Source organism: Balaenoptera acutorostrata, chromosome 7, assembly GCF_949987535.1.
Source record: "Balaenoptera acutorostrata chromosome 7, mBalAcu1.1, whole genome shotgun sequence".
NCBI classification, from domain to species: domain Eukaryota; kingdom Metazoa; phylum Chordata; class Mammalia; order Artiodactyla; family Balaenopteridae; genus Balaenoptera; species Balaenoptera acutorostrata.
Window position 1 is genome coordinate 28,357,245 of NC_080070.1, and position 14,579 is coordinate 28,371,823.

Consider the following 14,579-nt stretch of genomic DNA (forward strand, 5'->3'; position numbering starts at 1 on the left):
ATAAAAAAAGGGGACTTAAGACGCATTACTAAAGAGTTGGCAGGAGATGAGCAATGCAGAAAGAAGCCAGAGACAGAGCGGCCAGAGAGGTGGGAAGAGAGCCAAGAGAGCAAGGTATCTGGAGAACTGTTTCCTGGAGGCAGCAGGCAATCAGTCAGTTGCTGCAGGAATCAGTTGAAAGCACTGAAGGATGCTCATTGAATGTAGCAACAAGCAAGTTGTTAAGGACCTTGAGAAGGGCAGTGGAAGGAGCAGAAGCCAGATTACAGTGAGTGAATCTGCAGACAGGAAAGAGCTCTTTTACGCCGTGTGGCGATAAAAGAAAGGAGAGAATGGGGCAGCAACCGGCTGGAGATGTGTGTTTGAGAAAGTGGTTCTTTGTTTTATAAACATAGGAGAGACTTGCTCATGGATATTGTGGGAGTCACTTGATAAGGAGAGTTTGAAGACTTATTGCAAGTGAAGACAATCAATACAAAATATTGACTAGCTTTAAAAAAATCACAATGTAAAAGGTCCTTAGAGATGTAAAATACGGTGCTCCCCAAAGAACCCAGGATCCAGTTATAAAATTGTCAGTGGATTTAAATGCACATAAGAGTGTAAAATGGTTCCAAGAAATTCTCTGAAGGAATCTCATTTAAACACATTTTTAAAATCACATTTAAAAATATTATTTTAAATATTTAATTTAAATTATGGCAATATTTAAATTATGGCAATTTTAGCTCTTGTCCATAGAGATCATACTCTTTAAATAATATGTATCTTTGAATAGTTGGTGGCAGAGAGAGCTTCTCCATCGAGGCTGGCTGGCAGAGTCGCTGGAGTCCCATTAGTCTTCGAATTCTTAACCTACATAAATGCTTTAAGGAGCAGGGATTCTCTAAGGTGAATGGGAAAGACAAGCAAAAAATAAAAACAATATTAATGGATTAACCCGTAAGATACAGACTGTTTTAGAATAATATTAATAGTGTCATTCTAAAAAACAGGCATGCACACGTTAGCAACTGGTGACTTTAAGTAAAATTCAAATTGCAATTAAGCCTTCCAGACCATTCCTCTAGAATGTAAGCTCCATGAAGGCAGATGTTTAGTCTGCCTCTGTGTCAGAAAGAGAGTCTGGCTCCTACAGGGTGTTCAACTACAATATGTTAAATGAATGAATGGACTTGATTAAAGAAAGCAAATGCTCACATCTCCTTCTATTTATTTTTTAGAATTGAGTATTTGAAAGATATATTTCTTTACTTCCACTCTCTCCTACCAATCTTTCTGATGAATAGTTATCTGTGAAACATCTGATACAAATGATTCCATATATCCATTATTCAATCTTAGGTTTGTTTCAGTGTCTGATACCTAAACATTTTATATTTTCCAAAAAATCTACTAATGTTATTCAAATAGCTGATGTTAACCTTTATTTTCAACTCTTACTTTATCTCTAGTACCTTTATCTATAGTATAATTACAGTACCGATATATTATCCAGGAACATGAGCTAGTGAAAAGGCAGCACTGCACACAGACTTAGTTGTGGGCTCTGGACTCAGTCGGCTTGGATTAAAATCCTGGCTCTGCCACTTCGTATTTGTGTGATCTTGGACAAGTTATTTAACCTCTGTGGTCTCAGTATTCTCACCTGGGAAATGTGGATAACCCTACCTTACAGGGTTGCTTAAAGATCGAACAAATTAATCCATGTAAAGTATTAGAAAAGTGCTTGGTACATTGTAATCATTCAATAATGTGAACGATCTCTCAATTCAATAATCAGAGATCACATTTCTGTTCTATTTGAGATTATAAACATTCAAATTATCTTGAAAAAATTAAAACAGTGTTTTTGAAAAACCATTGAGGCAAAGTTATTGTTACCAAAATAGGCAGAATAAACCCATCTTTTTAAAAAACTTACCATTTTATTTTTTTCCCTAACAAAGCCTCTGCCCTACGTATACCTGGAGGAATCCTGACATCCAGTGGTTAACCATACTTATAGCAATCAACTGACTTAAGCTCTAGTTGCAATGATGTGTGACTGAAACAATAAAATCCTTCCTGGTCTTATTCTTACTTGGATTGCTTTTCTAAAGTCATAAGAATTGGTCATTCTTTTGCAATACAAACACATGGACAATGAATTACCAATTAGAAGCAGAATCTGTGCTATGACAGGAAGCACAGTGGTATTGGAGAAAGAGCCTGTGTTTTGACGTGAGACACACCTAAGAGTCCAAATTCTTGCTTTGTTATTTTCTGTCTATAACTCTGGGAAATGAATTTATCTAAGCCTTAGGGTTTTTTCCTTTACAATCTCCAAAATATTTTAACTCCTCTATTGTAAAATAAAATATAGATAAAGCCACTGCACAAACATACAGTTTCTTAAGTTATTATAAGTCATTATCGGGTGAACATCTTTAATCATTTCCCAGGTCATGAACAGAAGAACTTCCCCAGCCATAACAGAATTCCCTCCATAATCCATCCTAAATTTCATTCCTTCCTCCCCTATAAGGAACTACTGTTCTGATTTTTATAGTAATCACTCCCTTTACAGCTTCATTATCTCAGTGTGCTATCCCTACCCTATAGTACTGACAACATTTTTTTTAATTTGATGTGTTCTTTAAGGCTTTTTTAATCTGCAGGTTCTTCTCTCTATCCCCTTCTTCCTTTCAATTAATCTTTGAATATCCAAAATGCCGTATTTCCCACAGCCTGAATTTTGAGACTGCGTTTTCATGGTGCACTTCTGTGTCCTACTGCCTTCTCTATTTCTTGCAGACTATTAGCTGGATCCAGAGGCTTGATAAGACTCAGGTTTGATCTCTTTGGCAAAACTATAGCTGGTGCTGTGTTCTTTCACCAAGAACCACATTACGGGGTATTAGCAGCTTACTGAGGGCTGCAAGACGGTGATATCTAATTATATCATTTCTTTTTAATTTATTATTTGGAATACTTTTATAAAAGGATACGTTTGCTCATGTATTCTTTGGTTACTGGTGGCACAAATCATACAGGTAAGGTGGAATAAATGCTTGCATCTTTTCCTTCATTAATTTTCAAGATGATGAATTGATTTTCTTATCCTTTGGAGCTGACCAATTTTTTAAATATTATATTTAAATATTTTAATTGGTTTCAATTCATTGAAATAATTATCCTTTTGAAGCTTAAATTGTCCCATATTTGGCAAGTGGGAGCCTCAAGCTGGCTCCTGAATTCTTTGGACATGAGTCTGTGAGAGTTTGTTATCTGGCATGACCAGATATACCTGACTCATCTTGCATATTTCCTTCCCCAAACCTGAAATCATCCATTTCTCCAAGAAACTCTGGTTTCTTTTTCTAGGAAATACTATTTCAAAGCCACAGTCTGGTTGCTAGGGATATGCACTGCTACTGGGCTTGTCGTTATTTCTAAGACTCTTCTGTAAACAGATAGACACACACACACGCTTTCACGGTAAAACAGTTTATGAGTTCATACTAGTAGTACCAATTCAAATTCAGAACTACAGAATTTTTCTTTAAGCTCTTCCATATTACATCTGTATTCCCTTTCTTCCACACTGGCAATCCTGGTTCTCAAGGATACAAAGAATAATAGAATTAGAATATCCTAGGTACTGACTACATCTCTCATTCTCAGCATAACAATATTAATATTATGCTACCAACCAATACAATTTCTGAGCTGTGTTTAAAATGTCTTTGTGTGTGCTCTTTCCATTTTTCTCCCACTAAAAATAGTTGTGTCATATCTACATTATCTGACAGTATAACCATTATATATCTTCTCCCTTTTAACTGGCACTTAGTCTTGGTTTTCTGTTCCATGCTCGTTACTGGTCCTATGTCATTATCTCTTTAGTTATTTTGGTTTGTCTGAAGCTTATTTTTTAGTAGATTCTTGAGAAGGTGATCAGAAGAGTAACATTGTTTAAGATAATCTGAATTTTTCCCTTATAAGTCACTTGTTCTTTTTACCTACATGACCAAAGGGTATAGTAATTTGTAATTTTCAGCTTCAAATCTTTTTTTATTACAGAAAGTTTTTCACAATACACGTTTTTGTATTTGTTCTGTTCCTTTGATTTGGTTTTCTTTTTCTTTAGCTATCTTCAAAACTGTCCCTGTCTTTCAAATCCTTTTATATATCCCTTTATTTCCACTTTATTTTTAAAATTTTCTTTAATTTCATCTTCTATTTCTCCTAAGTCATTATCTATTGCATTATTAGCTCTTGCTTTCATTCCAGTTCAGTCTTTATATTTGAAATTAATTTTTTGTTTTTCATTCTAATTCCTTCCTCAGTACTGTTACCTCATTTCTGAATTTTTTCTAATACTGACTTGTGTTGTTCTTTCATGTCTTGTGTCATTTTCCTTATGCTTTTTAGCTTGTTTTGAAACAGAGGGTTTCAGTTTTAATCTGTTCTGAGGGCATGTTTTTCTGGCGTGCTTTTGTTGTCTGTGGGGATGTTATTCTGTTCCTCTTTCTATTTTTTCTTATAATAAATTTATATGGAATTTGACTGGGATACTTTCCTGTTGTTCATTTTCATGTGAATTTAGTTTTCCTGACTTTCTAGAAGGATGTTTGGGTCAAGATAGCTCTTCTAACTTTACAGAGCTCCCTATTCTGCTGTCTTCTTGCATTGATCCAGAATATGGTGGTTGCTCCCTGAGGTTTCCTGGTTCTGTTTGTCGCCCCCATGTTTATGTGGACTCTCATGTCTCTGTCCTGCTTAATTTTGACTTCATTCCCAGTGTGTGCCTTGGTTCAGAAGGGGAACTAGTTTCAAGAATTTATAGGGCCCAGAATACTATGTAATTCCCCTTTAGCCTTAGTTTTTTATTTATAAAAATTAGCAATGGTAACACAACTCTACAAGTTGGGGGAATTCATGACATACTTTACATATACATTTCAGATACGTCATGTAACCTTACCATAATAAAAATAACATAAAATACTAATAATTTAGTTTTTAAAATAGCTAAATTTGTAAGTGTTTTTAATGCTGTAGGCTTTATGCTAAACACCTTACGTGCATCATCTCTTTAAATCCCGACAACAACCTTATGAGGTGAATACTATGCTAGCCCCATTTTGCAGTGGGAAAACCTTGTCATAAAAAGGATAAGTAACTTGCTCAAAGTCACACAACTAGTATGACTATCTTGGTCTTTTTACAGGAAATAAAAAATTCCCCTCCCCTCAATGAAACAAAAATGATGCAATAAATTGTTGCTTGTTTCCATGAAAATATCGGCCCTGAATGACGTATGCACTATATGACCCAGCCATCCTACACCTAGGGAAGGCCAGAGTTCCATCCCATTCGAGGTCTATCTGACCCCAGAGGTCGATTTCTAGGCTCACGATACTATATGATTCATCAGATTCTCTAAGGTTCCTGTTTCAGTTGCCACAAAGTCTCTTGTACCGTCCAACTCATTCCAGTGGAAGCGCCATGTGAGGAAAATCCAAGCTTACCTCCAAATCTGCATTCAGTTGAACTATCACTCTTTCTAGCCCATCAAAGTCTCCATTCTTCCTCCAATTTACGTCTCTTGCTACCATAGTCAAAATGATCCAAATTCAGATTATATATTTTAATGTATGAGACTCTGATGGAAACAAAGTGCTTAGATGAAAACCACTATATTGCCCATTTCTTTTTATAGAACTTTATACCTAACAAATATGGCATGTGAATCAGCTCAGCGTTTCAGTTTCATCTCCTTGACTATAAAATATAATCTACTAATTTGCATAAAATTTGGCTGATCCTGAAGACTAGGCTGTCATGGTTTTTCACATTTAAACTTGATTTAGGTGTATTAAGAGTGCCAGAATATTTAAATGTAATGCCAAGTTCCATGATGCGTCCTCGGGCTCTATAAAGTGATGTCCATGTAGGTTTTGAAAGTTCATTTTTCCAAACTCATATTTTGAAGGAGAAAACCTTTCCAGCTTATGATTTTTTTTCTAGTTTCTATTTGAACTTGGAGTAATTTTAGATGTACTTTTATTGAAACTTTTGTAATATGATTCACGTTTATGACTATAAGTAAACTTTAACCTAGAGAATACAAAATGGTCTGCTTGTAATACATACTTTTGATGGTAGGAATTTGTCAATAAAGACCCAGAAGAGAGCATATCAAAAAGGATAATTCTAATTCATTCCATTCATTCATTTACTCAATATTTATTGAGTATTTACTGCTTACTAGGCATTATGTTAAGTCTTGAGAATACGAAAATAAACAAAACAGATCCCTGCCCACATGGAGATTACAGTCTATATACTTTATGATATTATAGAAGTTAACTTTTAAAAAGTGAGTTCTAGTCAGAATATAATATAGTAATAGTATTACTCATTATACAATTAAAGAGTTGGAAATTATCAAGAAAAGCAAAAAATTAGTATCTTATATCAGAAGAAGTATTAAGGATGATTTGAAAAAACAGATAACTCTGAAAACAAAGTAGCTATGAAAAAGTATCAAAAATGACATTAAGAAATTTCCCCTATATACAATCTCCATAAAAAATTTTGTAGGAAAAACTTTTGCTTTTACCTAGTATTTGACGGATTTCTGGCCATTCTCTCTGTACTTCTAGTGCAGATTTCAGTTTAACACACAGAGGGATATAATCCATGTAATCCATTAATACACGAATAACGCGGCCTACCAAGTGTTTCATCCAAGGAACTGTAATAAACTCACAGAACTGAGAGAAGTGATAAAATTGAATTTAGTAGTACTTTTAGTATACTATATACATAAACACTTAATTTTGTTCTGAAATATTATCTGTCTTTTTACAGGAAATAAAAGTTCCCTCCTTGTAATGAACAAAAAAAGAAAACGGTTTGCTTGTTTCTGTGAAACTATGAGCCCTGAAGCACGCGTGGCTCTGATGTGATTACATTCAGCACGATGTGGAAGAATCATGCTTCTTTCCATGCTTCTAGCCCCAACGTTCCACCAAATAAGTATAAATTATTGATATATTTTCCCACATTCTTCAACATTCGGTTTCGAATTCAAGAAAAATACACACTTTTTTTTCTTTGCCTAGTTTTATGCTTATTTCCCCATATCACTGCAAACAAAAACTCAAGAACAAGAAAAATATAAAAGTTGGAGTTGATTTTTCTTTTCTTCTAACATCCCTAATGAGCAAACGTTAGGGTGATGACCCAATATGAAGAAGAGAAGGATGTAACTCACCGGGTTATCTTTTACGACACAAGACATCCATCTCGGCAGTACCTCTTCCTCTATCTCTGACCATACAGTCGCATTTCCAAAGATGTCCCCGTGCATGCAGTCAAAGCACATCTCCACTTGATAGCCGTTATTCAGCAACAGCCTGAGCATTACCTCGTCATTTAGGGCATACTGAATGGCACTGGGGAAATGAGTGTCATTCACATGCCTGAAATAACAATTGACATCAGCTCCATGGGCGAGAAGCAGCCTGACAATTTCATGATTGTTGGCCCTCACTGCCACAAGAAGACAGTTGAGGGGATCTAAGTTTGGGTCTGCACCTGCAGCCAGGAGGACTTCTATGCAGTGGATATCATTATTGCAAACGGCGAAATAGAGGGCAGTCTTCCGTTCATCATCATAGCTCTTGGAAATGTGGTCAGCAAGCAGCGTATTGACATCAAAGCCATTTTCAATAAGCAGTTCTAGGCACTGCGCATTTTGTCCATCTGTTGCTGAGTGGATTGGCGTTAGCCCACTTTTCTGGATTGCATGTTTGGATGTTACTGGAATAAGATATTTCAGTGCACTAAAAAAAAATCAAATATCCACATGGCATGAAGAGAATCAAGAAATTAAATAAACCAGCTTCCTCACTAGACAAGTGAATGCAATTTACTTAGTTTCCTTTATTTTCTCTAGATAACCTTACACAAAAACATATAATCTTTGTCCATTGACTTACTACTTTTCAGTTTAGTGTAATTTAGTTTAGTTTTGATTTAGCTTCCCAGGCTAAATATTCCTGGGGAAAATACTGGATCTTATATATTTCATCCTAGAATTGTAATTATTCAGGAACCCTCCCCATCTTTCAGTTCTTCTCTGAACAGCATAATATCTATAATCAACAAATGCTATGTAACGAAAAAAATATAATAGGACAGTAAGTCCATTTGATGCCATAGAAGAATGCTTCACACTCTTGACCATTAGAACATGGAGTCACAGGAAGTTACAGATGGAAGTGACCTTGAGCATCACTGAGTTCAACCCCTTTATTACCAGCAGAGCCATATGAAGTCTTGAGAAGTGAAATGACTTGTCCAAGGTCACATAGATGTAGGGCAATGACTACAATTTAGGCCTCTTGAATTCTCATTTGTTACTACCCTTTCACTGCTTCCGGAGCAACGTATGCTTTAATATTGGCCATGTACACCCTGTCTGCTTACTTGAAATTGAATTATTGGCAACAAGAAGAGCCTTTGTTGTTCCATCAACCTTACATCAGGTCAACCGAGACAACTAACCACAGCTTATGTTTCAAAGAACCTGTGACAAATAGCTGTGAATTTCACACTTGACTGATGAACTAGAGAAGTATGAGAGCCACAGGCAAGGATAAGTTGATCTCTTGTGCCTAATTCAGAGCTACCATGTGTGAATTTATGAACTTTAACAATGTGTCACTTAGTGTCAATTACGTGTCATTGGCTACTTAACTTAGCCAATGTCACCACTGAAATTGTGATAAAGCCTAATGATTTCAAAGTTTCTGAACTTATGAAATATACTTAATTGCCTAAAACCATCCTTTCATGGTGGGTAGTTTAATATAATGATTATAGATTTCTATTGATATGTTGGTGTTGATAAAGATTAGAGTAACACAAATTTTAATCCTTTGCCAAGGGCAAAATTTTTAGAAACCTGTAGCCATCTGTTAAACGTATTTAAAAAAACCAAAAAACAGAAAGGCATATTTGGGCGGCTTGTGCAGAATTCTCACTTATAACTTACTTTCTTCTAAAAGAAAATATCTTTTCATTTTAAAAGTAGTATAAATTCAACGTGGAAATTTTTTAAAGTAAAAGAATATAAAAAGAATGGGGAAAATCAAACAAATATATAGATTTACAAAACTTGTGAACATTTTGCCTTTTTCTTTTTGGATTTTGGGAGGTGTATAGATAGATTTGGGATTATACCATATATACAAGCCTGTGTTTTTCCACTTGAAATGATCATGCTATGATTTATTACTCACAGATAATGTCCCTCGTAGGCAGCTCGGTGTATAGGAAGATGCCCTGCTCTGTTAGGTATATTTCCACTTCCTCCATATTCCAGCAGGAGGGAGACGCAGTCAGGGTTGCCCCCTCCTGCTGCCTCAAACAACACTGATGCCCCGTCATCCGCCAAAGCAAGCACATCCCCTCCTGGCAGGATAAAACATGCGTCATAGTGATAGCTGGACAGACTGTCAAGATAATCTCCTTAAAAATAACCTGTTGTTTTCCTTTCTGGTTAGGCCTTAAAAGTATAAAATTAAGAACACCTGTGTTCTCGGTCTTTTCAATAAACAATCATGCAGCGTGTTTCATTCTATTCGAAAATCTTTCCGTCATAAGAACATCTGAGAAATCAAGTCAATTCCCACGATAAGCAAAGGCTCCCCCAAAAAGGTACAGTTAGACTTTTAAAGACAGCAGTTAACACTCGATTTCAATAAATATTTATCAACTGTCTTCTGTGTGCAAACACCATGTGTGACCCAGCAGAAGATGCTAAGATAAATAAATCTGACTATCTTAAGTGGCTCTGAGGGGAAATGAGACAAAATGTCATCAAAGAACACAAACTGTATAATATTCAAGTGACGTCAGGACCAGAAGGCATGATGTAGGGGAAAGTGGTCTGTTTGCATTGTGGTTTTGTTGCTGACTGTGAGAGTTTGGGGCAAGCTATTTACTTCTGTGAACTTCCAACTCCTCATCTGTAAACTAGAGTAATACAGTTTATTTCATAGGGTTTATTTGATAATTAAATGAAGTTGCATTTGGGGGCGCCTCAAAAATGTGAGTCTTTTCCCCGCAGAGGATAATGTTGTCCTAGCCTTTATTTACAGATGAGGAAACTGAGACCCAGGTGCTTAAGTAACTAGGCGAGAGTCAGACAACGGGTAGGTGGCAGAAACCAGTTTAAGAAGTCGGTATCTTAATTCCTGGTTCAGGTGTCGTATAAAGCACTTGGAGGTTTCAAAGGAGGACAACGTCACACTCTGTTGGGAAGAATTAGGAAAGTCTTCAGGGAGGAGGTGTCTCAAGACATTAACTTTGAATTGTGTTGGAGGGTATTCCAGATGAGGGCAAGGACCTGACCCAAACCCAGAAAGAATGAATGCAAGGTATGTTTGGGAATATTGCTAGGCTACTTAACCGGAGTACAGGATACATATTAGGAGTAGTGAGAGATAAACCTGGAAAAACAATTCAGGATGGTGCAGTGGGGACCTGAGCACGATTCGGTGGGCAGTGTGGAGCCACTGAGGATTTTCTGAATAGTTTATTCTTCTGTAGCTGACCTTTAGGGAGAGGAGCTGAGTTGTAGTATACAGTATGGATTCTCAGATGGAGAGACTGGAAACCAGGAAAATGGTTAGGAACCAATTACACTGGTCCAGGGAAGATGGGAGGATGCGGACGAGAGGGTCTGCCAAGGTGAGAACAGGTGAGAGAGAGGGTTGCTGTAGCACACGGCAAATGACCATATTTGAAACAGAAGGTGATGGGGGAATTAGAGATAAATCTGAGCTCTCAGTCTTGGCTGAGAGAAATTATTAAAAGTGTGAAAGAAGAGGAATTCAATTTAGGAGAAGATGAGTGTGAGACCTTGGTGAGCCATCTATGTGAAAACTGGGAGCAATCAGGGCCAGGCACTCAGATTTGTAGGTCCCCGTGCATAGGGTTCAAGTGAGTTGTGAAATAAGGGTCTATTGAGGGGGCTATCGAGGGATGGGACAAAAGCTTGATGCCCAGATACATTCAGGAGAGGAAGAGGAGCCAGTGAGAAGTGGAGAAAAGGAGATCCAAGAGGCAGGAGAAAAGTCAGCAACATGCAATTCCTTTCTACGTACCTTTGTGGATCAGGTGTTCCAACACATCACAGTGACCATACTCGGCCGCAACACCTAATGGGGTGACTCCAAATCTGTCTCTTAGGTGGACATTGCCTCTGTGGTTTAGTAGTAGAGCTATTATATCTTTGCGGCCTTGTTTGGCTGCTTCATGCATTGCTGACCATTGCTTGACACAGGGCTGGTCAAGGCTGGTGTGGTGTTGAAGCAGGACAGACACCATGTCATAGGAGCCCTTTTTTACAGCTTGAAGATGATTTTAGAAAGAATAGTCAATGGTAGGCATATAACATGAATACCTTACATGGCATTAAACTAATTACCTGATTTAATATCAAAAGAGATATTAGTGATTTCTTTTCTTGTATTTTTCATACCCCTTCTATTTCACATACCAAATTCCTATTGTGGAGTGTAAGCATGCAAGATGATACTGCCTTTTCTTTAAGACCCTGACCTGAGGATGGGTAAGAGTTTCATGGAAAACAGGATGCCAATCACTAAGGAAGCTGTGTGTACTCTTTCTAAACTTCTGTTGCTTCATCAACAAAATCAAAATAACATCAACTTTTGTATAAGTTAAATAAATTAATTAATGTATGTGAAATGCTTAGTATATACTAGGAGCTCAATAAATGATAACCATTATTATTACTATAATTTCATCACTTCTAGGATCACAGAGCCACATGTGTAAATAATGTTTATCAAGTTTTTCTCCCTCTAGAAAGAGTTTTTTCCCCACCAAAGCCAGCAGTAAATATTAAATAAACTTCTCTTTCCCATACTCTTATGAGAGGTTAGCAATAGGAATGTTTAGAATCCAGATAGGTCAGTTGTTCTTTTTTATAGGTGAAGTACGTGACAGCTAATGCACTACGTTTTCCGAGGTTCACTAAATCAGATGTCTCTCTCCCTCTCTGTTTTTTTCTAATAGCTGAAATTACACTGTTAAAAGTTTTTTCCCCTTCGGATTGTTAACGGATTGTCCCAGTTTAGATAGAAATACTTCTCAAAGATGTAATGCATTTTCCTCTTATCAGTAAAGTAAAATCTTAATAAGAAGCAGAGCAGGACGAGTGCTACTCTCTAACACTCATTCATTCGTTCATTCATCCTTTCATGCAGTTAATACGCACTGGCTATATGAAAGACACTGAGTTAGGCACGGTGGACAACGGAAAAAGACAGACGTAGTTCTCCCTCGTGGAGTTTACAGCCTGGGGAAGACGCCTACGCTGTCTTCTGTTTGAATAGAGACTCAGAGTCTGGGCCTTTGCTGGGAAAGGCAGGAGGACATGTAGGGCCACATTGAACATCCTGGGCAGCTAGGAGGCAGAATCCAGAAAGGCTCTGAGGCCAAGGCAAGGGAAAGAGCTCCAAAAGGCATAAAAAGAGAATGAAGACAAACTTTGCCTATTCCATTTGGAGGCAGGCAAGCCATCAGGCAGTGAGATTTCAGTTTTTCTCCTGCTCACTGTCTGAAGCAGAGTCTGCTGACAAATGCCTTTCTCTGAATCACCCACCTGCCACTGGCAGCTCTAATTACAGTGAATTACCTCATCCTAGCTGGTGCTCTTGCAAAGCAAACATCAATAAGTTAAACAAACTAAGAGATAATGTGTCCTCATTTATCTTCTTGCTCCTATTCCATTTTTTCTACTTAGAAAAAATGTATTCAAATAATGAACCTCTTCCCTCATGATCTGTTTTCCTTTTGTCTGACTCAGGGAACATGTTGATTAGAGATATTAGCCTTTTTTTCAAGAAAATAACAGTATATATAAGCCATGTTCAACTTAAAATAATTAAAAAATAATTAAAACTTTGCTTGCAGTTTAATTTTTGGAACTAAGAATACATTTTATTTCTCATAGAAATAATAATCAAAATCATGGGGAACCCCTCCCAAGCTAATCCATGAAGACATTCTTAACAAATAATTGGCTAAAATAATGAAAACTAACAAGGGACAGAATTTGTGTGATGTAGCTAAGTAAAATACAAATTAAATAATTTATGAAGTTAAAAACTATATTTCATGTATATGTATCTTTATATGCTTAGAGGAAAGCAAGCCTCCGTTGAAGAGTTAGGGAATTAGAGAATTTTGCATTGGTTATAGGCAGTATTGAACACTTTATAGTTTGCTGGCACTTTTCTTTTTAAAAAAAATTCTGCCATTTTCTTTCTGGATATATGTGTTTTGCTCATATAATTTACTTAATATCGGCAGTGAGTTATCTTCTGACTCATATGACATACCAATAGAGAAGAGATTTTGTTTTGCAGTATCTTGACAAGGACTGGAAGATTGAAAGAGGAGATGGAGTAAAGAGGATATGTATTGATCTGTGAGAAAGAACATGTCTGAAGTAAAATTAACTGAATTGCAAATGACATAATGTTCTCGGAAAATGGAGGGCAGTGGAACTGAGATGTTGTGCCAGACTGTTCCCTCGGCTTCCTCTGTACCCCGGGACCCACTGGCCAGGATAATCTTGTGGCTATCCTACTGGAGAAAGGCTACACCAGGTTCAGAGGGATGGGTAGAGAGGGAGTCCGGGGGCAAAGAACAGTTAATAACTGTCAGATCATCACAAATCAGATATCTACACTCAGCAAGTAACTGTATAACATGACTGTAATACATCTAAGTACCATAAGTAAGGGCCAGGTGGCTGATGGGGAAGAAGGGCCCTGGAGGGACCAAAAGTGATTTTTTTTTTTTCCAATCTGAGGAGTATTCCATAAATATAGACAAAGATAATGGTGGCAGGTTAAGACAAATAAAAATGGCATTGCGCATCAAAATTTTTTTAAAAAACAGCACTTTTTTCTCTTATCTCTCCTTTATATGTTAATGGACTGTAAGTAGCCAATTTCAAAGTAGCCCAAAAATTCAAGAAAAAACTGAGAAAGTGCCATGGATGATCCATTTTCCTCTGAACCTAAAAAGACTTGACATAGATTCCACAGCGAATGTCCTGAAGAAGGTAACCCAAGGAGAGTCCCTATTCTCCAGAAATGTGGATGATAGGGACATAAGTGAACACCTCCATAATATTTCCTTCATGAGACTTTGGTTTTATCTTTGATGTTACCATCTGGTTTTTAAAAATATTATTTCCAAATGTTAATTCTATTTTGACTCTGATAACTCAACGATCAAGTTCCTTTCCCGTACTTTAGTTATTGCTAGAGTAGAGAGATCAACAATTGAGACTTTGAAATGCATATAAATAAATACTTAACGCTCTGCTGTGGGCATTAAGCAGTAAAGAAAAATTTAAATGAAACAAAAAGAAAACAAATGAGTGATAATCATGACTTAGTTGTCCCTTAAGAACATGAGTGGATTGAGAATAGCAAGTAGAGAATAATTGTATATTTGCAAAGTGAGATAGTATA

At 36.8% G+C, this 14,579-nt stretch overlaps 1 protein-coding gene across 4 annotated transcripts in view; it reads right to left on the bottom strand.

Annotated features, from left to right (window-relative positions):
* Positions 1-713: 713 nt before the first annotated feature.
* ASB15 (ankyrin repeat and SOCS box containing 15) overlaps positions 714-14,579 on the bottom strand; it is a 30,523-nt gene continuing 16,657 nt past the window's right edge. For 2 of the 4 annotated variants that reach the window (XM_007177221.3, XM_007177222.3), the window contains 5 exons: positions 11,169-11,414; positions 9,300-9,471; positions 7,268-7,838; positions 6,611-6,764; positions 714-886 (listed from right to left, as the gene is read on the bottom strand). In XM_007177221.3, coding sequence (XP_007177283.1) covers positions 714-886; positions 6,611-6,764; positions 7,268-7,838; positions 9,300-9,471; positions 11,169-11,414 — 1,316 coding nt within the window. Of the gene's footprint in view, positions 887-5,516; positions 5,651-6,610; positions 6,765-7,267; positions 7,839-9,299; positions 9,472-11,168; positions 11,415-14,579 lie in introns of all 4 variants that reach the window. The other 2 variants (XR_450556.1, XM_007177223.3) reach the window with 2 other exon arrangements.